Genomic DNA, 25,207 nt, shown 5'->3' on the forward strand with positions numbered 1-25,207 from the left:
GCAGTACAATGCTGACTAAATAGGACAGTGGCAAAAAAGTGCTTCCATGGCACAGGGAGATGATTCTGTGTGGGCGATAAGATTCAGCCCTTCAAGTATTTCCTGAGGAGCAGCTTTTCCCAGCCCCAGCACAAGATGCAGAGCAGCCACAGCACTCACTGGCTTTTGCCTTGAAGACGCCCCACGTGGGTACATTAAATACTTGCAGTAGCTTTAAGATCATACAAAGGTAAACTCATTGCAAACCCCAAAACATCTCACTGCACAAAACAAGTCAGGCCACAGTCAGATCTTTTAATAAAAGCACTTGAAGTCAGTGACAAACATGATACAGCAGACATGACAACTCAGAGAAAGCAAGTTGGGGGTAGCAGTGTGCTGCTGGTGTCTGCAGAGGACTGAACAAGGTCCCTAAAAAACCCAGCCATCTCCTCAGTGACTCAGCTGCTCACAACACACTTGAAGGCTCTTTAAAGTCTCTCTTGCCTCACCCCTGCTCAAGCTGGTATGGGAGAAGCACAAAATGGTCTTTGTTCTGACAAAAGGAGTAAATTAACCCAGGAAAAAGCTCCAGCTCTAATCTCTGAATAGGAGGCTGAGTTGATTTTAAAGCACAAAGACCAAGCAACCCATATCCTCTCTATTTCCTCCAGTTTCACAATATGCACTTTACCAGGGCACTGTTGTGGAGAGGGCCTGACACTGCCAGTCTCCTAATGAGATTCACCTGATTGAAGCAGGGCATGGCAAAAGCATCTCCCTGCAGAAACCGTTCCTCACTTCCCTGGTGAGTCTGTTCAAAGACTACACATTCTCATTTAGCCACCTTCTGTCCTGCTCCCCTTATTGGAGCCTTACAAGCCAATAAAAGGTGCATAGGATCCTTTTCACTGTGACATTAGCTAAGTAACCAATTCTAATTCCAGGAGTCAGTGATTCTCTTCTACTGACAGGGCCCTGAAGGTTCCCTAGTAAGGGGAGGGGTTGTGCAGCACTGAGAGGAAAATGGCAAAAGGCTTGTCCTCAGAAGCCCAGCACACACAAGAGCTTTGGAAGGTTGTATCCCTGCACTTTGGTCTTTGGGTAGTGCCATCTGCTCAGTATCTGTAGTGATCTGGCTTGAACGGCCCATCTCTGGACAAGCCCAAGTATTTGGCCTGTTTGTCACTCAGCTTTGTCAGCTTCACACTCAGCTTGTCCAGATGAGCAGCAGCCACAGCTTCATCCAGCTGGAAAACAAAACATTGAGACAAGAACATTAGAACAGAGTTCTATTAGTTAAGAAAGTCACAGTCCAGAGGGAGAAATGAGTATGTGGAAACCAACAGCAGCGCCAAGGGGGACTTACATTGACACAGCTTTTTTACTGCCAACATCCCTCACCTGTCTGAGCACAGACCTGCACTCACCTGGAAGAGGCTTGTGCTTTTGAGAGAGTCAGGTTAAGGTGAGACAAAATTTCATATAATCAAACCCATTTCAATCTCATTTACACATTCACATCCATCCAGCAAGCAAAGAGCAGAGATCAAACTCTTCAGATATAATATCCAGTTTGGTAGAATGATAAAGCCCCAGTTTCCACTACAAAGACACCTAGACATACTACACTGTCATCCTGAAATATTATGTAAGTCCTAACACTGGAAAGAAATTCCTGCCCTCTCTGATATATCATCTTAGGGGCACATGAATAATGAAATCCATTCCAGAATCTCCAATTCAGCAAGACTACTTGTATCTACTGGCACTGTCTTCATGAAGAATAAAAGCAAGGTGGGCTGTAGGACACAAGCACAGAGAGGTTGATTTAATTTCTGCCCCAGAGGTGTCAGGCAGATATGTAATCTCAAGAATCTGAAAAATGTAGTAAGTTAGAAGGCAGTTGAGTGCTCCAGGAGCAGGTACAGGAGAGTCAGAAAAGAGACAGGAGGATGGTGAACAAGCTGCTGTGTCAGAGGGGGATGTACAACCACAGGGGATATTCAGAGGTAGAAAGGACAGCACAAGCAGGGATCAAGGACAAGTCTGACCATTTGTAATTCCTGCAAAAACCAGGCAATCATTGCAAAGGAAACTGATACAAGGTAAGTCAAAACCCCAGCAGCACAGAGAAGACCAGCAGTATTTCCCTCATATTAGTTAAGTAGACATGAAAGGCTGCAATATAACTGAAGAGCAACAAATCAACGAAACAATCAAGGGCCAAACCTGCAGCTTGTGTGAACAAGCAGGGCCTGAATGATTCAGAAACTAGCCCTAGATTTCCCCCTCCAAGGGCCTGTGGTAACAAAGCCACTACTCTGAAGTAATCCCATACCATGAACCAGGTAAAAAAGCTCCATCTGCACAGAGCATAACTCACTGCAGCTCAGCCTGTTCACAGTGACCACTGTGGACCTGCCTCTTGTACAGCCAAAGGTGACAAGACAAAATCAGAAACCTAAGGGGAAATGGTTGAAACGGTGGCAGTGAACCATGAAATCCAAGAAAGAGTCAGGTAAACCATGAATGAAAGTACTAAGGGGAAGGTCTGTGTTTAGAAAGGAAACAAGTTTTTAGGCCTAGTACATCCTGTCAGGATGCCATGAAACAAAAAAAGGAGGGTCAGAAATTGTATTATTATCTAGTTGATTAGACTGAGGTATGAAGCTCTCACAAGTGTATTTCCAGTGAATTTAAGACCGATTCCGCCCACTTAAAAAGGAAGTGAGTGCCTGACAATTCCCAGACGCAGTTTTCAAGTGGGAGCAGGGGATCAATTGTTTCACAGCTGCTTCAGCTTGGGGACTTCAAGACTTAGACATAAGAGACACACAAATTTAGATGAAGGTAAGCAGACATTCTCATCTTAAAATCAAAGCTGAGCAGGACAGATTTGGTGCCAAGAACACAGAGACAAGAGTTTTCCTAGATTTCCAGGAACACATGTTACAGAAATGTGGGCACGTTTGTAATGGCTGATCAAAGCAATATTCTTGCAGTCAAAGAAAGTGTAGTGTAAGGTACTTGGTAATTGTTAAGTCTTACATTTGGACCTCAAACCAATTGCACAGAACAAGGAAAGACACTAACCCAGAAAATTATCAGAGAAAGCTGTTTTGTTGGTTCTGACAAGGTGACTGCTTTATTCTTTGAATAATGCCCTCTGTGAGGCACAGAAGGTCAGATGGGTTTTGTCACAGTGGATGAACCTGAGGAGATCACTGCCATTCATTCCCTAACCAACAACTTCATGTTTAACTGCTCTGGGCATTACTTCTCATTTCTATGTATTTCTAGTTCAAATAAGTTTACTACACTTTAGTACGCTTGGCTTGATCCTTAACTGATGATTTGGCAAACTTAAGTTCTTCAGGAACCACCTCATTAGTAAGGCCAAACATACACATTCTACTTCCCAAATGGAATGTATTTTCCCATTTACTCTCACACCTGGTTGTGCTCCAAAGGCAATGAGATTTAACTCCAGCATCTTTTTCCAAGAACCATCTCAAATTCTCAGGCTTGTTTCAGAAAATTAAAACCATGTTACGTTTTCTAAAAGGAACTTTCAAGCTGTGACATGATCCAGACTTTTCCAAGAACAAAGAATGCAGAGATAAGTTTAAAGCAAAATCCGAGGAAGTCTGTCATTAATATTTTGTGAAGTTATTAGGACCAGATTGTGATAAGCTCTCTCAGGTGCAAATGGGATCAGGACTCTTATCAATCACAATAAAGGGGATTCAGTTTCACTCCAGCTTCAACACTGCCCACTATATTTTGCTGCTGGACAGGTTTGTAGAAGGAACAAGCTGGTTTGGAAGAAACTTTCCAGCTACCCTGATGCAGCACAGGGCTTGCCAGCACCTCAGAGAAGTCAAAAAGTGCCTGGATGTTCTGTCACAGGACAGGCCAATCCCAGTTCTGCACACAAAAAACCAGCACATTCACACCCAGCATGTCCAAAGCTAAACATCCTCTGAAGGACAGAACCACTTAACAACAAAAACCTTCAGTAGGAAAATCAGTTCAAGCACAAAGTTGGCCTGAAGTTGGCTTCCTAGCCAGCACCTTTGCATGGCTGTCACTCACCTTCTTTGGCAGGAAGTGGACCCCCACGGCGTATTTGTCACTGTGGGTCCAGAGCTCGATCTGTGCCAGGACCTGGTTGGTGAAGGAGTTGCTCATGACGAAGCTGGGGTGGCCCATGGCACAGCCCAGGTTGACCAGGCGGCCCTCGGCCAGCAGGATGATGTGGCGGCCGTTGCGCAGCGTGTAGCGATCCACCTGCGGGAGCAGCAGGGCCACAGCCACATCAGACACGGGGCCTCCTCCCATCAGCAATTCAGCACTTTATTGTAACAGAGACACCCTCCCTCTGTCCCAGGTGTTTGCAAAGCCTGCAGCAACCCTGGGCTTCACAGCACACTCCTCTTGGCATCTGCTCCATATTTAACCAAATCCCCAATTTATTTAACCAGATCCCCAGTTTATTTAACCAGATCCCACAGTTTATTTAACCAGATTCCCCATTCTCCTGGCTTTTCCACATGCGTGTAGCCCCAGCCAGCTGTGATGGGAATGTGCTGTTAGCAGTAAATCCCAGTTCACAACTGGCGTGTAGTGACACAGAAGAGGGAACATCTCTGCATGCAGCAGTCCAGAGCCTTGGCATCTAACACAGAGTAACAGCCAGAGCCCTCAGCCTGCTGAAGATCCTCTGGAATATTCCCCACCTCTGCAAGGCCAATACATACAATAACCAGCTGTCCTGGCTCTTGGTGTACCCTGCTTTGCTCTTGGGGGATCACAAGTATGATCCTCCCCAAGGTATCCCATGGACAGCAGGACTCTGCACACAGAATCTAGGCTCAGATGGGCTAAGGAGACTGGGCCTCAGCTGTGAGAGTCCCATATAACTCAGGGGACAGATAATGTCACTGTCCCACATAACTCAGGAGATAATGTCACTTAGCATGTGCCCCAACTGCCTGGACCAGACTGGACTCCTGCAATGTTAATCTCAACCCTGCTTCTCCTTTCTACCTCTCATTAGCTCCTCTCTGCCCTGCCTTCACCCTGGAGGAGGTTACAGTATTAAAGCAATAATGAAATACCAACATAGCCCATAAGTCACAAGAATATTCAGTACTAACTGGTATTTATTGCTCATGTCATACCAAGCATTTGAGAGTAGAGCACTTTGGAAATACTTAAAACATAATCAGCAACCAGCTTCGACAAAACCTAATGCTTCAGGCCATTTATCTTCTACTAGTACTGCAGAGCAACTGTGGCAGACGTAAAAGGGTCCCTCCCCACAGCTGTATTTAAACTTTAGAAGCCAGAAGTTATTTAATATTAAGTAAAATACATAATTTTTAATTTTGTTCTTAAAGCTTTGGCCTGTAAGTTAAAAGCCACATGTGACGAAGCTGTAACTGTAGCAATACCCTCTCCTGAAAAAACATCCTTGTGCAGGATTTTAACAGAGATGCCAAGAGCAAACCAACACAAACCATGTTTCCTATAAGTTATTTTGCCTTCAGAGCAGGTCTGTGCCTCCACCTGCCTTCCTCAGCTATGCTTCAATTGAGCAGTTTTCTGCTTCTCATGACATGAGGTTCCCATGACAGTTTGTGATTTCAGCACAATACATGTAGGCAGTAACCACCTTAAAGAGCAGCCCTAAATCAGCCTTGATTTTTTCTGCCCAAAAGCACTCAGAAGGTGTGATACCTGAAGAGGCTACCTGGAACAGAGGCCAGACAGAGTTAAAGGAATAAAGTCAGTATTTATTAAAAGGCCTTCAAAGGATACACCTTGGGCACTGCAAGAGCCTGGCCATGGGCTACCCAAGATGGATCACGAGTCACAAGTTTTCACACTTTGATAAATTTTGATCCACTTATATATATATATATTGGGGTTAATTGTCCAATGACAGCTTCAGGTTATGAAGTCCCATCCTCCCAGGTTGCTCTCCTCTGTTTGCTGTTGTTTGTACTTTTTGGGCCTGAAGCTGCAACGGTGACCCTGGTTCTGGGGCTGGAAAAGGATTGTTTTACTTAACTAAACTGTGAAGAGAACTTGCTAACACTTCATATAAAGTTCAGAGTTATATACTAATGCAGTACAGGATCTGTAAAATATGAAAGCTAAAACTTAAGGCATAAGAATGACTCCTCCTGAGCATCTGCAGTTATTTTGCATGCCGATTCTCCATTGTGGACCACCAGTGACAGTGCTCAGTCCACGCAAAAAACACCATATGAGCCATCATGAGATTACAGGAGGAAGTAACAAAACAAAGAAGGAACTAGATGGGAAGCAGAACATGAAAAATCCTGAGAACAGTTACAGTTTTACCTATAACAAACACTGAATACACAGACTGAACTACTAAAAGATAGTTGAGCAGTTAACATAGCATTTCAGTTTTGAAGTCTGAATTGGGTGGTGTAGGTGTCAAAGCCTTATATCCTTACATAATATCCAAACAACTTGCCCTTGGACAGCTCCTGGCTTGTGCATAGAGCCCCACACCTTCAGCAACCTGTGCTGACAGGAGTCATTCACACAGAAACATAGAAAATGTAAAATTAATGCACAGAAATAAATACATATACAGGCAGATAAACAACCTGATTCATAAGCTCAAGAAATTGCTCCAGAAGTAGAATTCAAATTATCCAAGCAACGAGCTCCTCTCCACACTTCAACAAATGCCTCCTCTCCTTTTCCCCATTGGAATTTACTTGGCTCTGGACTTTCTGGCTGCTTTGCACTCCCCTTCACACTACACAGGAATAGTATACGAGCCAAAGTTCATTGACCTTGACCTTTCCTTGCCCTCTCAAGTTGAGTTTGTGCTGCAGGTCAGTCTCTGATATCCAAACATAGCTGAGCAGGGCAGCAGTGCAAAGCCAGAGCGAAACCAACCTGCCAGCTTTTCAGTAATAAACTTTTTTCCTCCTTACCTGTCCTCTGAAAGCAACACATCAGTCACAATGGCACAGTAAGATGTTTTCTTATTAAAGTATTAAGCATCTCTTCCATCAGTCCAGCACTGGTATACTGAAACTTTCATGCTGGACACGGTCTCAATTACTTTGTACCTCCAGCTGACCACCCTCAGCCCTGGCATTAATCCTCTCATCAAGAGAGAGATATCCTCATACAAAGACAGGGAGTTTTGCTCTTGTACTATATTCCCCCTCTCTGGTTCAGGATACAGAAAAGAAGCTGCCAGGTTTCAGTAGAAGTCTGAATATTTAGAAAGTTAGATTTCTTCACCATTAATCCATATGGACAACCCTGATCCCAATTTCATCCTTTCAAAAGGTAATTTGATTTCTTTTTAAAAAGAGAAACTTGTTACAGTTTTCATACTTGGGACCACACTGCACCTTACTGCATTCTGTCATCAATGCCAGACTGGCTCCTCAAAGCAAAGCATATAAAAAGGGATTTACTACCTCTGTGAAGTTTGTGTGGTCCCATATTAGCAACCAATTAAACCTTCAACAGTGTTTACTCTTCAAACAGTCCACGATCTAATTTTAAAACAGCCTGAGCTAGCAGAAAGCAGGGCAGGTACCTGTGGGCTGAGCAGAGTCAGGTCCACCAAGGCCATGAGCAAGAACAAACTTTTCTAGTGGGAACACAGTGAGAACTTGAGGGTGTAACTCCAGACCTGGTTAGTGCAAAGTGTCCCAACATACCTCTTACAAGTGCTTAGTAAGACTTTGATGTGGTGGCCAATAAGCCACAGGGGAGCTGTGAAAATTGGAAGTGCAAATGGAGATCTGAGAGGTATGTTTGGGTGCGGTGTTATTAAAAAGTACAAAACCTGTCCCTGAATTCTGCTATCAGCAAGGACACTCCCTCTTCAAAAGGTAACCACAAGCCCACACCAAGTCAGATAAAGCCTGACTTGCATTATGTGATGTTCTCCCTCAGTGCTGGTGTGACAAGAATTTTGATCTTGTTCAGTTTCATTTTTCTGCTTTAAGACACAGTTGAAAAGCTGAAATTTTCAGATTCTGATTTCCCTTGTGTAGCTACAGGCATAGCTAAAAGCAAATACATGGTGGGCATGCAAGCTGAGGGTAAAACATCCTGCCTGGTCTGCCCACACAGGTTTCTAAAATGAAGCCACCAAGTCTGGAAGAGAAACGCAAGTTTGGCAGAGCTCCAGATAGCCTTTCCTGAGGCTTCAATCTTAGAGTAGATTAAAAATGCACACCCCACTGAAAACAAAGAGGTGTGAATTTTTTCAAACCTTGACAGAATCTCAAAAGAGATTCCACTGAGATTCCCTTAGGACCATGACTGTTCTGCTGCAGAGCAGTCCATGAGCAAATAGCTCCACAAGAGGAAATTCAGGTCAGGCACCAGGCAATTTATAGGCTCTGCTCTTAAGTTGTATAGGGTCTCTAATAGTCTGCTCTGTATTCCTCATCTAACTTGCTTTCTGAAGCTGAGCTATGGCACTGTTTTCAGCTCAGAGCTATTGAAGCTAGGACATTTGCTAACCCCCTGCTCATGCCCCAGACATCAAAGCTGAATGGACTTGATGCAATTAATTGTCCCTACAATCAGCACTAAGGGTAGGCTCCTGTGTCTCAAGGAAGTGTGAACACATGGAGAAAGATGTACCCATACCAGGCATCTCTCCCCAGAGATCACCCTGAGGGACTTGGGCACTGGCTGGAAACTTGCTTTAATGCCAAACCAGGAGTATCACGTGCAGGTTGTTCCAGGTTAGCAGAATCTGCATTCTGACCAGAGCAACAGTGGCTTCTAACACAGCTAGAAACACCAGAGAACCTGAAGATGCTCTCTAGAAATAGAGTAGCTACTGCCTTTTTTCCAGCAGGAGAGCCTGTGGAAAGGCTGCCTTACCTGAGGTTTGACATTCACTGCCTCCACTGCATTGTCATTCAGCCACTTGGCATCAACTTCCACATCAAAATGGCCAATATTACACACTATGGCATCATCCTTCATCTGCTCAAAGTGCCTGCAGAAGAAAAAAAGTGGTATCAAAAGTTAATCCACACAGTTTTCTCCCCCAGTAGATGCTCCAATCCACAGCCCTGACAAGTGCCCAGCTCCCTAACTGCATTGACTAACATGAGGTGTGTGGGGCTGTAACCCCTCCAGGCATGGGAAGTCTACTGGAAAAGACTTAAAAGCTTCTACAGAAAGACATTTCCCAAGGATATAAGAACTTACTGTAGAGAAAGTGTTTTCCCAGTATGGAAAATAATAAAATTTTGTTTGATTTGTCAAAACAAATACCTGCAGTTATTCTCCTTCTTATACAGAAGAAATAATTTTTTTTTGTGACTTTGAAGTTCCCAGCAGTTTTACATCTCTAGACACTAATGGCCTGATCTCCTCCCACCTAATCTGATCTTCCATTACATGTACAGTCATCATGGCAAAGAAAGGAAGGAGTCTGTGTGGAGCTGGGGCTATAAACTGAGATCTGTGAAGCAGTAACCACACACTGCAGGCAGTTCATTGAGAACAGGCTGATTTCAGCTGCTATATGCACCCACAGATGGAATCACATTCAACCTTTACCTGCCTCCTCTTCTGTTCACATTTGTCTGGCCTAACACAGAATTCAGCCCTGATGCCCTCATTCTCCAAAAGTCAATCTACCCCTCTGCAGCTTTTGTTTCTCCACCATTACATTCTACAAGCCAGGAACAATTGCAATGTGGCAAGATCCAACAAAACTGACCAAAGACATAATTTCTCACAAAATTCATGCTAAATTCTGATGTCGAGAAGTCAGACTGTGTGCTAACCCTAACCACAGTGCTGGCAGATTATGATTGTATTTAAAAAACAGAAATCTAACTGTAGCAGTATGCTTTCAATAAAGCAAGTGGCTCGGCCATACCTGCCTTGCACAATGTCAGTGCAGCCAGTGGTGGTGACAAAGATGTTGCCCTCTTTGCAGGCTTCCTCCATGGTTGTAACTTCATAACCTGAAAAGAGAAAAAGCTGCTTCTCAACACAACCATCAACATTTATTAACAAGTGGGACACAATACTAGAAGTAGAAACATACAGAGAAAGAATGAATTGAATGTTTCTGCCAACATCTGGCATAGGGATGACGCAAGGTAGTGGGATACTGGACTTGCTAAACACCAACATGGCACAAAAACCATCCATCCCTCACTCTTTTCAAATCTGTGGATCTATGCATTCAATGCCCAGAGGTATAGTTTGACACAGCACTCAGACTGGATTCAGGGGGTCTAATTTGCAAAAGAAGTCCCCCCCTAACACCTGCAGTTCTAGGCAGGTGTGAACAGAAATGGGATAAACTGGTACATGAGGCACCCACAGAAGAGAACAGCTCCAGAGCATGCCGAGCTCAGCTGGAAAGACAGAGTATGGCATTGCTCTTCAAAAAAACCTATCAAGAGTAAGGCCTGGTGTTTTCTAATGTTTTAATTCCAGTCAAACCTTATCCCACACTGGAGATTAGAACTGCACAACTTGAGGACAATCCCTCAGCCTTACCCCACTACAGTCTCTGAATCCTTGACTCCAAACACACCTTCAAGGCCTCTAGTAATAAACTCCTTCCCTAACTGCAAGGAAAGAATTCCTACAGTTAAACTGGATTCAGCTGTACCTCGGCAGGGACAGGGCTAAAACCCACTGAACCTCTCTTGGCCAGCTCTCATTTACTGCTCTACACTGACATGCAGAGACCCTGTCAGACACCCAAATTCCTGCTCTGCTTCACCTCCCACCTTCCATGGCTGCCTGGAGCGCGTTGATGGGATCAATTTCGGTGATGATGACTCTGGCTCCGAAGCTCCGCAGGGCCTGGGCGCAGCCCTTGCCCACGTCCCCGTATCCTGCCACCACTGCCACCTTCCCAGCAATCATGACATCTGTGGCACGCTTGATGCCATCGATGAGGGACTCTCTGCAGCCATAAAGGTTATCAAACTTGCTCTGATAGGAGAAAAGAACAGATGAAATCCACTCATGTGAAATTTCCTTAGAGAAAGAAAATGGACTTATGCGCAAGTACTTCAAGAGTCACTTAAATACTTTAACCACCACAAGAATTAGGAAGACAACCTGCTTGATAGTTTTATTTATCCAGTTTCAATCTATAGAGTTTTATCAGACACAGGCTTCAACGTGGTGAGAAGCATTTCCTAAATACATTGATTGTGTCTACTGACAGGGCTTGGACTTGCTAGAAACTTATTAAAGGTAACCTGAATTTATCAAGTGTACACCAATGTACATCTGAATTCCTAAACCAGATGTTCACCATTTCCCCGCTGCTGTTAATCAATGAACTGAACCAACTGCCACAGGAAAGCAGAACACACCAGCAGTACACCATCTTATCTTTGCAAGACATATCCAGCCTCCAGAGCAGCAAGCTGCTCACCTCAACCAGGAGAAACTGGTTCCTGCAAGCCCAGAAGATCAAAACGTCTTCCCCCATGAAGAGTTACCCTAACACCGTCAAGACCTCACTATTGCTCAGATTTGGAAAAATTCAGCAAGTAACCATTCACAATAATGGTCACTGCCAACTAGGAACTCCTGAATTTCATCTCCTAATGCTCCATCACACAACATCCTCCTACTGTATCACTGACATTAACAGCCAGACTCCAATCAAAACAGCCCTGCTAAGTCAGACATCAAATATTACTTCACCCCTTGAACACCTTCCTAAACTCAAACACACCTTGTTGTGCTGATTTTTGTAATGCTCCTTCTCTTGGGGCTTTTTGCTTTGACCAGAAGGAGCAGCTGTACAAACAGACTTGATTTTTAGCAGAGTTACAGAGACCAAGAATTTTTAAAGAATCTGGCTATTAACATTGTGCTGTGCTCCCCAAGGAAGAAATACTAAAAAAAAAATCTCCATTCACAGCAAAATTCTGGTCTCAAACCCTGTCCTGGCTTTTTACAGCCTTAGGGCACCAATCCTTCTTGTTTTCACTGAACACAGCACTGTGTTGCTACAAGAAATCTTACTATGAAGCAGCAATCTGGTCTAGTGGAAGGTGTACTCACAACACCTGCAGTTCTTGTAAGTATGAACAAAAATGGGATAAACTGCCCATGGCAGAAATTGGCCAAAGTGAAAATAATTATACCTCAGATCCAGAAGGTCCTGACTCAGCGCCTATAAACATTATCAGAGGCATAGCTGCCAATAATATATCAGAAAATTGTATTACCAATCCTTCAAATTCTAGAGCTAATGCCAATTGGTATCCCTCTTTCCTAGTCCTGCAGATTTTCCTTGCAGCATGGAGGAAAGCAGCATGGTCAGATTTGATTCCTCATCACCAAATCCCCCAACTGCAATCAAAGCCTTCCATCTGTCTGTGCATTGCCATGCAGGCAAGAGAGCAAAGTATTGGATGCAGACATCTGCCCCACCCAAAATACATCTGAGTGGCAGAGGGGAAGAACAGAGTGGCTGCTGTGCTCGCCTTCTCTCTCTGAAATGTTAGCTTGGGAACCTGGCACCAGCTGGAAATACCAGACTGGGAGAGCAGAATTTGTCAGCTCAGTTGCACATTTTCCCAGAGATCTGTAACTGTGGTTAGTACAAATCTTGTACTGTACAAATACCAAACAGTACTTGAAAACAAGCACTTGCTTGGCACATGAATCCCAAATCCCCTCAAGAAGCTTTGTCAGAAACATCTGAATTTCCAAATCTACCAAACAGTATTAATAACTATTATGCAAGCAGTACAAATCTGGGTGAAAAGGATGTCAAGAACTTCTTCCAACATTAACTGGATTCCAGCCCACACTACCTACGTATAAGTGTCAGGTGCATCTTGGTGAACAGAAAGGAGACAGGAAACTGCAGAGAAGGCAGGCCAAACATGGGAACTCCCAATTCAACAGAATAATGTCTATATGGGAACTTGAAATAGTAACTAGATTTAAAAAAAAAAAAAAAAAAGCATAAACCTTTAGTACACCTTTAATTCCCACTATAATTCATCCGCAGCCAAACACTTTAAACATGATTCCACTTTATTCTCAATTCACCAGGATTTATCTTGAAACCAGTACTAAAGTTAAGCAATGGATAAATATCTCCCTCCTGCCCTCTCCTTTGCAACTGCTGCTCACAGTCATCAGCCACAGGCTGACCAACCAACCTTTACCAGCACAAGCTCAAGGAGGTCACACTCTCTTTTCCAGCTGGTACCTGACACCTGCCTGGGGGCTTTAAGCTACGCAGAGTGAGGAAAGGCTCCTTGATACAGGTATGACTGTGCTGAGGAGTCATACTCTCCAAAAGTGTGTTCACATCATTAAACAGCAGAAGAATGGATGTCCTTACATACAGAAAACCCTTTGATGTCCTGACAATGGGACATTTACAATGACATCAAGTGGAGGAGAATGGATTGTAAGAGAACAGAGATGGTGCTTCAGGCAGCCTCACCCCTGATGAGTTGCAGCTGCACTAATTACCAAAGAGTAGAAGCAGCCTTGCCCTTAATAGGTCGCAGTTGTGTCCAGTAAGGATGTGTGTTATAAAAGAGTGGGTTGGCCAGTTGTGCAGAGAAGGAGTGAGTGTTGCATGATGCTGCCCATGGGCATTCACAGAGAAAGGGTATGACAGTTTTACTTTTATACTTGTTTTTTCTTATTGCTAGGATAATAAACTGCTGACACTTGCCACCATCTTTGATGTCAGTTGTGTGACACTGTCAATCAAGGCCTCACTTATAGAATATGGTGGAAATCTCTGTTCAGAACCAGATCAGGAGAAGCTCAGCAAGAGAAGGAATACTTTCATGGGAATGACGACATCCCAACACCAAGCTGGTCGGAGAGCAGAACACCACAGAAGGTCTCTGTCTATAATACCTTGGTGACAGAGTCATTGACATTGATAGCTGGCACTTTCAGGGTCCCATTGGACTTCATCTTGTACAGGTTGTGAACCCCAGTGGTTGTCTCTTCTGAAATACCTCTGATTCCTGTGGGGAAAGTAAAAGGATTCACCTTAGTTGGAGTCGATGCTGGGCAAACCAGCTCATCCAGGAGCTGGGAGCATCCCCCAGAGGCTTAAGTCAAAAAAAACAGCCTCGGTGAGAGCAAGGAAGAGAGGAAAACCTTCAAACAAGTACAGGAACACCAGAGGATGTACTTCAGAGCCACACATCTCTGCACCTGCCGGTGCTGTGCTCGCCAGGCTGCAGCAGCCCGAATCCCGGGGAAGGCCGGCGGGTGCTTTGCCGCAGCCCCTCGGGGTCGGTTTCCCCGGGGGGCAAAACGGGATCGGCCCCAGCCCCGGCCCGGCCGCGCTCCGCGGCGCCGCAGCGCCCTCTGCTGGCAGCGCGGGGCGCCGCCCAGCCCAGACCCACAGGACCCTCCTGTCCCTGCACAGACACCCCAATAACCCCACTCTGGGCATCCCTGGCAGAGCTGTCCAAAGGCTCCTGGAGCTCCGGCAGCCTCGGGGCCGTGCCCATTCCCTGGGGAGCCTGGGCAGTGCCAGCACTCTCTGGGGAAAGAACCTTTCCCTGAGATCCAGCCTAAAGACCCCTGACACAACTCCAGCCATTCCTTGGGTCCTGTCACAGAGGAGAAATCAGAGTCTTCCCCTTCTCCTCCCCTCACAAGGAAGTTGTAACTGCAATGAGCTCTCCCCTCAGGCTCCTTCAGCTGAACAGGCCAAGTGCCCTCAGCCACATCTCTGGCTTCCCCTCAAGATCCTTCACCATCCTTGTGTCCCTCCTTTGGACACTCTCTAATAGTTTAACATTTTTCTTATATTGCAGTGACCAAAACCACATAATATTCAAGGTGAGGCTGCCCAAGGCCAGAACAGGCAAGACAATCCCCTCCCTTGACCAGCTGGCAATGCTCCCCATGACACGATTGGTCTGCTTGGCTCCAGGGCACTGCTCACTCAGACACCAAATCTGGTCCCAATCCATCCTCACTCCTCAAAAAATGCAGCTGTGAGCTGGTCTAAGCCCAGGTGGGGAACTCTGAATGTAATTCTACATGGTTTTCACAGCAGAACTTGGATAGATTCCCCAGTGGAGCCTGAGACTGAGCCATGAGACCCTCCCACTGCTGCCCAGACCACTCTGTAGCACATAAAGGAGAAGAGACCAACTGCACTAGAAGGGAAAAGGCTGATTAACTGGAGAAGGCTCCAGAGAGAGGTCACTGCAGTTTTTTAATATCTGAAGTGAGCTTACAAGATGTGGACACACTGTTTAGCATGGCTTGTTGCAACAGGACAGGGGATAATGGTTTTAAATTGAAAGAGGGTGATTCAGACTAGATATAAGGCAGCTTTTCTTTACAATGTAGATGGCATAGGATGCCCTGAGAAGTGCTGTCATGCCCCATCTCTGGGAACATAGGGAGTTCATAGCCCTGAGTTTAAAGAGCTCTGAGCAACCCGAGTTGAAGGTGTCCTGCCCATTGCAGGCAGGTTGGACTAGATGGTCTTTAAAAGGTCCCTCCCAAACCATTTTGTGATTCTATGATTAGGCTGACTGTTCCCCCCCCGACTTCTATCTCACCACAGAGTTCTCAATAGCCCCACTCCCCTCCCTGATGGTCACCTGCAGAGGGAATGCATTCAGGCTTTGGCATATTTAGGGCTTGCTTGGAGGAGAGTTTGAAGTTCATGGTGCAGCCTTGTGCACAGTGAAATGGAGGATCTGAAGAGAGACTCCCAAAAGCATCAGTTCTCAGAGCAACTGCCTGGATAATGGACAGTCATCCCCTTGAAGGAAAGCTTTTGGAGGTCATGGCAGGAACCTCCAGTTCAAACCTACCCTCTTCTCTCTTCCTGTATATCTGGCAAATAGGAGACACACTGCTCATCCTTCAAAAGCTCTCCAGATGGGGAGTCCTGAGCTCAGCACATTGTCTTTCCATGGCAGTAAGCAGATCTCATATCCCATATGCCAATAGCTTCCCCTCCCTGAAGGCAACCCAGCACTGCCCCAGTTACCATTTACAGCTGGTCTAAACCACTCTGCATCTGCCCCACGTGCTGCCTACACCTCTCATGGTCAATGCCCAAGTGACTGGAAAGCAGAGAAGGGCCTGCAGTAAGGACAAGTTTGAATTAAATTGACACAGCCTTCCAAAATGCTCAGACCTGCTTTGCCCTTTATTTCCCACCTGAGCAATAAGCAAGTCCAATCAACGAATCTCAAACTAGCCAATCTTCTCCACACAAGAGAAGATTGCACAGATGCAATCTTTTGCACAGATGTCAGAGATCTCCTCTGCACAGATGACTTTCCCCTTTGGTCAGTTCTCTTTTTTCCCCCCCTTTCTTCCTTTATTTATCTTGGTATTAAGGGCATTTGGCTTAATGGAATAAGCCAATAGTACAAAGGCCATTCTGTCCTCTAACTGCAGGCACACTTCAGAAGAGGGGAAGCTTACTGAGCAGTTCCACATACACATCTAACACATCTCCTAGTTGAAGGAATACTACTTTTAACTATTAGCTGCACACTAGGACTGAACTATTCAAATTAGAAGCAGCTGAATCATGGAATACAATCCCTCCTGAAATCAGCCCAGAAAACTTATCCAGCCTTTAAATGTTAAATGGCATTTTCAGCTGCCAAATGCCAAAATGTCTCCTGTGCTCCAGTCTACACACTGTGCATGCTCTGCCAATGTCACTCTTATTCCACCTCCACAGAGGTCAGATATCCCCACAAGCCCTTAGGGTATATTAGCCTCTGTTAGCTATAAGATACCAAAATTGGATGCTACACTGCTTCATTTAAGCAGACACTGCAGCGAAGAGCTAAGCACAGATCTCAGATTATGAAGATGAAGACTCTGCTCTGCGAGTCCCATTCTGGAAGTTTTGCTTTTTCCAAGGAGCAATGGACTGGAAGTTAAAACAAATCAAGTTTGCCATCCTCTACAGAGATCAGTCTTAATTTCCTGAACTGCTGCAAGGAGCTTTTCAAGTACAGCCAGTGCAGACAGCCACACGTTTTGAGAAGAGAAACATTCACAGGTATTGCATCCTCCCTAGACTTTTCAAAACCTCAGAGGAAGAGTCATTTCTATGACTTTAGGAAGCAAACTCAGACAGGGATGTTTTTATCCAAGACAGGCTACAGATGGATGCCAAGACACGAGACAGTTCAAGAGCCGTTGTCCTACTGCATTGTATTATGCCAGCTTCTCCCACACCAGCATCAAAAGACAAGCACGAGGTGAAAGGGACTGGAGAGGAGAAAGAAGTACAACAGGAAGGTTGAAAGGGTGAAAGGAGCTCAGCTCAAAGACCCTGCAAACAAGGACACCAACCAAGGTGTGCATGGCAGGGAAACAACCTGGCAAACAGAGAATGAACATGGAAAATACTTTCTTCAGTCTCTGAAAACACAAGGAAGACAGACAGGGATGATCAATTGTGGTATTCCTCAGCATCAAACATGGGAAAAGCATTAGGTCATCAGTATTACAGAGGTAACCCAGGAACCACAAGACCTTTGACAAAAGAGAGGCTAAGCAAAGACCAATGAAAACCTTTCACTGCAGTTTAAATAACACAAAGATGTTGAGTGTGGGATTTTAAGTGACATCAGGCTAAGGATGAAGGACAAAGTGAGGCATGTCACAGAGCAAGTTCCCCTCTTCCTGGTGCCCCTACCTGGAGCAGCACACGGATGACGAGCAGAGCCCCAGACTCCCCTCACACAGCCCGCCACCTTTAGATTTTTTCCTCCCATCTTCCTACTAAAGCAGAGCACAAGTCAGAGGACAGCTGATCCAGCAGATTTCTACAGCAACCTCCCCTCTACAAAAGCACCAACACACCCCACTGTACCACCACCTAATTTCCTTCACATCCCAGACCAAACAACCCTGGCCCTTTAACAAGGGTTTAAACGTGCCCTTTAACAACCCTGGGCACACATCTTGCTGCAGCACAGCTGATGGACACTGGCAGGGCTAAGGAGAGTCTGTCATACTCACCAGGCACAGATCAGCCTGGTCATGTCAAATTCTCTTCACATAAATCTTTTATATAAGCACATGTGAGCAACACTACACTGATCAGTTTTGCTAACTTGCACTGAAGGCAAATCAAAGCTAGAGTCCCAACCCTGACTCCATCAGCATCTTCAGTGGACAAACTGAGTGTTTAAGGTACAAAACTGCTCCTTTTCCACAGAAGGCTACAGGTAGTCAGGACTTCATTTAGAACTGCACTAAGACAATGGGTAAGAAATGCATTAATGTAAAATTGTTAGTTGCAAACAGACATTGAGAGCAGCTCTAGAACACACCCCTCTTCCAGGCTGCTTTTGGCATGACAACAGAACTACTGGTCATTCCCAGGCAACAGGGCACACTGAAGTATGGCCAGGACAGATCATTGCAGCTTATGTGCTACAAAGCAGAGGTGGAAACAGCTCCTGCAGGTAAAAGATTCTGGTCTTGAACTGTAAGGAACTTTCACAGCCTGTTTGCACATGCCTGTTTCCTCTTCCCCCACCCCTTTTTACACCAGCAGTGAATTCCTGCAGAAACACCTCCCCCCTAAGAGCCTCCCAGGCAGAACTGTGCCTGCCAAAACAAAACACAAGTCACCTTTCAGCAGCTGTGGGTATTTGGTATGAACTAGGTTGGTAAGATCTCCACCATCATCCAGAATCATGTTGAGGGGCTGCCCATCCTTGAAGTACAGGGTCTGCTCAATGCACCACAAGTATTCCTCGTCTGTCTCCCCTTTCCAGGCAAATACTGCAAGGGAACAAACACAAGCCATTAGCCAATTTCTTACTCAGCATGTAGTGAAGCAGCCAAAAGAAGATTTCATCAGCTCCCAACAGCAGCTGACAGACAGATGATTATCTGCGCCTGCAGGCCAGCAAAGACTTTTGCACTGAAAAACAGACCTCAGAATAATCACTGTTCCAGGCCACAAACATGGTCAAAATTTTGAGACTTCATTACTCTTATTCTTCTTCCATGTTAAAAAGGAGAAGGCGAAGCAAAGTAAAGCAGACTCACATCCACAGCATCCCACTCATTAGAAATAGCCTCTGGACAAATTGATACAGATAAATGAAAACACAACTACAGCATTTTGTAGCACAGCAGAAAAGAGGGAACAGACTTCAGCATGAGCTAAACAGAAGAATATAAACTCTTCAGCAACTGAGTTTAAATTCTAGTCTCTAGCCCAGCAGTAAAATCCAAGCTGAGGTGCCTCATCTGCTCTAATTAGGCTGTGTTTCTACATCAGTATAGCCCCAGCAACAGGCTGCCACCACTGGCATGTTGCATCCACCAGGATTTGTGTCTTTCCAGACATCTGTACTGTCCTCATGCTACACTCAATTCTCAGAAGTACCCAGGCACTCAAACACGTATTGGGCACATTATTCACACACCCCAACATTTGGCTAAATTGTCATGTTTTCTCTGTTTACACAAAAACTGACCCTGAGCCATGAAGAGCCAATCGCACAATTACCTATTCTGAAATAATGCGTGTCAGGATCTCATACTGAAGCCAAAGGACCAACATACCTCCAGGGTCTCATAAATTCAGTATGTGAAGTGCAATATTAACAAAAAGAGCAAGTTCCAGAAATAAGGATACAAAAGGCAAAGGTCAAACACTGACAAACATTCAACTTGTAAAAGGCTCTTTAGTTGAGTTTTAGGTGTTGAAAGCAGTGAGGAAGACAACCCAGTGTCTAAAAATCCCATGTGGCCCTTTGATAACCCTCTCCAGAGGCAATGCCTGAAGCTGGTAGTGCCAAAGGAGCTGATGAATGGATCACTCTGTTGCCACAGAATGTGCCACAGCTAGGGAAAGACTTGTGGCAATATAATGAGAGACCCCTCTCAAAGCATACTCCCAGAACCCAAATTTAGCCTCTGCCAACAGCTGGGTTCAGGTAATGCAGTTCCCAGCACTGAGGATTCCATTTCTTTCAGCTGACTTACACGGCAGACAGCTTCAGGTATTTACACTGATCTGTGAAGAACTGCTCAGGAACTTGACAGTAACAAGACAACAGCATCCTGATATATCACTTAAGGTATGTTAGGCAGGAACACAGCTGGGCTAATTCTAGCCTAAAAATATCTTGGGTATTGACCTCCACTGTGACAGGGCACATGGCAGTTTCTTTACCTTCCCCAAACCCTGTTTAGCACAGAGCTTGCTGGAAAGCACCAAACACCTCCAGTTACATACACCTACACACCACTCCATTTCATCACCCAGCCCATTCCATCATCTTAATGAGCTCTATCTAACACAGAGCCCAAGAGCAGCCTTCACTGAGAGACCTGTGCACAGGCTGATGCAACACAGCTTGAATCAAATGTCCTGGTTTGCAACAACCACTGCTTCTGATGGGCTGTTTCTATCCTCAAGCTTGTCCAGAAGAGCTTGACGTGTACATAGTTTGATTTAGCAGGAACAGGCAGTACAGCCCAACTCAGCCAAACCAGAACATGGAAAACTTACCAGGGATACCAGCTTTTGCAATAGCAGCTGCAGCGTGGTCCTGAGTGGAGAAAATGTTGCAGCTTGACCATTGTACCTGGAAAACAACCAAGTTTTGTTTGTTGAACAAAGTTCTGAGATATCAGGGTTTCTCTATCAAATGCAGGAGTTAAAAAGAGAACAAGAGCAGAAAGAAATTAATGCAGATTCCTGCCTTTTTCAGTAGCTCTGGAAAGATAAGGTGAGAACTGAGTGTCTGACTAAGTCAGGGAAAATAATGTCACATGGAGAGAATGTGAATGAGCTTTAGCTGTGCTATATATTCAGCCACCTCACAAGCTTGCTCACAAGCACTTCTCCCAGACAGCAAGAGCATACTCCAGATCTTTGGAGGTGCCCAGCAGGGTGGGTTTGGGAAGTTTTGGTCAATAAAGGTCAGATTTTCAGAACAGCCCTATAGCAAGTGTCCACTGAGGGTATGGACATGCAGCAACACACCTGCTGGCACTCACAAGAGTCAGAAATGCAGCTGAAACATTACACTCAATCCAGGGATTCTCTAAGATTATGCTCACCCACCTCCCACTCTGTGCTCCAGTCATGGAAGCTTTTCCAGCTGAGCTAAGTCTTTTCCTCAGATTTCATAACTAGGCTCAGGCACCTAGAAAAGCAACAGCACGTTGCTAAGTTGCACTGAAAAGGATCTGCACACCTCCTGCACCTCACAGCATCATATCCCAGAGTCACACACCCTCTGCTCCCCACAGGGCTGACTGGCAGCTATTTGCATGTTCACTTGCTACAGAGCTTGAGTAGAGAGGGTAATAAGGCAAAAACATCCAGCCTGTTTTCAGATACTCATCTCACGTGATCAAAAAGTGACATTTCAAAGTAAAGGGTGTAGCAGGAACCAGCCTACACTACCAACACTGCTCATGAAAACACACCTGGAAGGAGCACAGGAAAACAGAATCCATCACCTAAAGCTGCACGTCCTCACCTGGGTTTTTGCAAGCTCCCTCCATACCAGCAGAGGCAACATCAGGCCACCGCCTAATGACATTCGAAGTATACAGAATATATTGTCTGCACTTCAGACTTGATACAGATTTGTGGTAGTGACAGAGCCTAGAATAACTGGCACACTTGATAGGCTCAGATCCTAGTATTTACATCACAGGTTATGGAAAGGGTTAATTTTTGTTACATATTCAGAACTTACACTCTGAAGCACTGAGTATTTATTCTATCCTTGTTAACCCAGCCAAAAAATGGACACCAAAGTTACTATGCTGCAGTGAGCTACGTCCTCATTACATGGGTTATGATTTTATCAGTTTAATTCCTCCCTCCCTGGCACCAAAGTTCTGACAGAACAGATGAACCAGGGCTGAATCCAAACTCAAATCAAAGCCTAAACTAATCCACAGGCATCAGGACAGGGAGTTAACACATCAGCACACACCTTTAAAGGTACAACCACATCTTAGAGAAACCAAGTCTCTGCAGGTACCTCACTGAATGACTTGGATGAATCCCATATAACACTGATCCGGGGTTATGCTCAGCTTTAAGCAGCTTGGCGATGTTTAACTAAGCACACAGCTGTCACCTAGGCCAGCCATACTGGAATACAGCAACCAACAGGAGCTGCGAGGAGCTTCCCAAATTTCAACAGCTACTGCTTCCTTTTAAATCCTCCAGAGGGACAGGAGTTCTCCATAGACTGGCTGGAACAAAGCCAGGACTGTACCTCCACATTGAAGCTCTCCTTCAGAACTGCACCATTTGCAGCCACAGGACAGCTCTGAACAGGCTGGGGAACACCTGCACAGCAGCATGTGCCTTGCCCAGGCTGACCTGGCACAGCGTCCATACCTACTTCCTTCTCTTTTTGAGGAAACATCTTTACTGCTACAGAGAAAATTCCTCCTTCTCCCAGCACCTTTCAATCAGCATGACACTGCTCAATTCTCAACTGTTCCCAGAGAGGGATCCTGCATAGGGCACCTCTGGGCAGCCAAACTGCAGGAAGAAAGAACTTCAGGTCATATACACACTTAACAATCCATCAAAATTCCCATCAGCTCCCTGCTCAGCACACAAGCAATGCAGATCGTGCTCAGATACCTGGCTTTCCTCATGCCCTGTACAGGGAACACTCAGCTGTGATGCTGGACTTCATTCAGCAAGTCAGACATAGGACATATGTCCTATCTTCTAAGTATCTCAGACTTTCATATGGATGAGAGTAACTGGTCCATAGTCACACAAAATTCAGTGGCAATCCCAGCCCTCAGTCCCTGAGCCACACTGCATCCCTGCTGTTTTCCTGCACAGCTCAAGGGCCAGCACGAGCTCTCAGAAAACTTCACTAGATTTTGCTGACTTTACCAGGGCAGAGTGGGGTTCTTAATACAGGCTAATCTGTGCTGGAGGCAGTCCCTAGAGCATGAGCAGCCACAGCAATGCAAGCCCGAGCACAGCATGGCTGCCTGGGCACTGCACACACACAGGGGACAACAGGCACTCAAAGCCGCAGCTTGTCCACAGAGAACACACACACCCCATATTCCAGGGATGCTGAGGGCATGCAACAAACTTCTTGCTCAAGAAGAGAAGACGTAACACATCCATCTGCAGACTGCAGCCTCTTCCAAAAAGTACAGACATTTGCCAGGATTCCTTAAGGTGTTACATAAGCAGGAGCAGTGACCTGGTGGAGCATTACCCAAGAGCTGAAGGAGAAACTCAGAGCCACATTACCTCAGCCCCCAGCACGAGGAGGGTCTCTATGAGCACTGCTGTCTGCACGGTCATGTGGAGGCAGCCGGCGATGCGGGCGCCTTTCAGGGGCTTGGATGCAGAGTACATCTCCCTCATCTTCATCAGCCCTGGCATCTCATTCTCCGCAATCTCAATGGCCTTGCGACCCCAGTCTGCAAGACTGATGTCAGCTGCAAGAGAAGCACGACAGGTGTCAGAGTTTAAATAGCTGAGACCTTGATATCTGTTCACACACTTGTGGGTAGGCACTGGCTGCAACAGCTGAACACCCAGCAACAGCTGGGAGACAGAGCTGCAGAAGAACCAGACCCTATTCCATTTACTCTCTGGTTTTTTGCTATGGTATACAGGGTTTTACACAAATTTAGACCAAACTTAACAGCCCCTCTAAAAATGCCACTACAATTGAGTATAAATCAACTGTGGTCTAGTGCACAGACATTTGGAGGCCCACAAATTCAGTAAGCTGCAGCCTTAAGCATTTCTTACAGACACTCCCCAAGAGTCCAAAGCTTCCTATAGGGACTGACTTCCACTGTATTGACCTGCATGTGGGGAAGAGTTGGCTGTAGGACACTGGTTTCCCACACAGAGAATGCTTCCTAAGAGTGCATCAGGAGCTGAGCCCAGCTTAGCTCCCCCTCCCCACAACAAAGTTGCAGGTCCTTCCCCCTTAGATCCACAAAAATTACTTTAATTGACCATAAATACCTTAGTTACCAGTCGACTTCTACTTTTGTAAAAAGGATCTATAGCAGAAAAGTTCAGTAAAAAATGAGCAAGAGAGACTTCTCACAGGCTCACTGCACTCACCATGGATGTCCAACCCCAGCCTTAAAAACACAAGGGTCAAATAGGTAATGCCCAGCTGCATCAAATCTTCAGCACCAGCCAACACACAGTGTCCTTCTTACTCGGTCTGAGATTCTTTGAGAGATTTCACAACCTCACCATTCCATTTAGACCATAGCCAGATGCTTTTTTGTCATCTACCTCGTGAACACAGACTGCTTTGAGCACTGGGGAACACCAGGACTCCGAGTCAGACTGCAGGGTTTAATACAGAGAGGCTAAGTGCATTTTGCTACAGAATGAAGCCTGAGGCCACTGAAGCTATTACATGTGCTAGAGCAGACTGGAGCACAGTCTGTCCATCACTGGGACTGAAATCAGGAGAGGAAAGGACCATGAAAACAAATACATCAAGAGGAGGAGGTTTAATCTTACCTCTGTTAAAGACTTGGTAGTTTTACCAGGGCTGCTTTAAAAATAACCTGCAGCATTTTAGGTTCAGAACCTCCAGGGTAAATTATTTATGAATCTGAGCCTTACAGACTAATGCTCTTTTCCTGGAATAAAGCCTCTAAGAACATCCAACTCTTTATAAAGACTGGGGCTCTTGGTGAAGTTTCAGGTCTACGAAAATACCTGCCAAAACCTTCACAGCACATGAGTCAAAGGTCTGAGGATGGGAAATACTTTCACCTTCGGAGCTAAGCCTGTTCCCGCCAAAGGCTCTGAGAGGCGGGGGAGGGACGGGGCGGCCGGGCCGGGAGAGCGACACAAGGGCGAGCGGGAAGCCAGCGGTGCAGTACCCCCGAGCCCCCTTCCCCCGCGGTAGCTCTCGCAGGGCACAGGGGGCTCAGGCCCGGCTCCGCCGCGGGCAGGACCCGCCGTCCTCCCGCCCGCGGCCGCTTCCAGCGCGGCGCCACGGCCGCAGAGGCCGCGCTCCCCGCACCCCGCCTGCCCCGGCCCGGGGGAGGTGCCGAGCCCCACGAGGCCGGCCCGGGGCTCGCACTCACCCACTTTGTAGGGCAGCCGGTCCGACATGGTGGAGCTGCGGAGCGGGCAGGCAGGAGGAGGCAGCAGCAGCGCCGGCCACGCTTTAAGTAGAGGCGGTGCCGCCTGCGT

The 25,207-nt window shown here is 45.9% G+C and overlaps 1 protein-coding gene across 1 annotated transcript; it reads right to left on the reverse strand.

Moving 5' to 3' along the window:
- Positions 1–274: 274 nt before the first annotated feature.
- On the reverse strand, positions 275–25,207 carry AHCY (adenosylhomocysteinase). The gene is made up of 10 exons (XM_083873081.1): positions 25,099–25,207; positions 23,276–23,466; positions 20,531–20,606; positions 18,634–18,786; positions 13,900–14,012; positions 10,773–10,980; positions 9,905–9,992; positions 8,893–9,010; positions 4,078–4,272; positions 275–1,229 (listed from the first exon to the last, which is right to left on the reverse strand). The coding sequence occupies exons 1-10, from the start codon at positions 25,124–25,126 to the stop codon at positions 1,098–1,100; spliced, it is 1,302 nt and encodes a 433-aa protein (XP_083729207.1). The 5' UTR covers positions 25,127–25,207; the 3' UTR covers positions 275–1,097.

The sequence above is a fragment of the Zosterops lateralis genome, assembly GCF_965231275.1.
Source record: "Zosterops lateralis genome assembly, chromosome: 16".
Taxonomy (NCBI): Eukaryota; Metazoa; Chordata; class Aves; order Passeriformes; family Zosteropidae; genus Zosterops; species Zosterops lateralis.

Coding starts and splice junctions, on each gene's coding strand:
- AHCY (XM_083873081.1), bottom strand. CDS start 25,126: ATGTCGGACCGGCTGCCCTACAAAGTGG. Junction 23,467..25,098: donor CCGGCTGCCCTACAAAGTGG/GTGAGTGCGAGC, acceptor CTTCTCTTGCAG/CTGACATCAGTCTTGCAGAC. Junction 9,011..9,904: donor ACTGACATTGTGCAAGGCAG/GTATGGCCGAGC, acceptor TTTCTTCTGCAG/GCACTTTGAGCAGATGAAGG.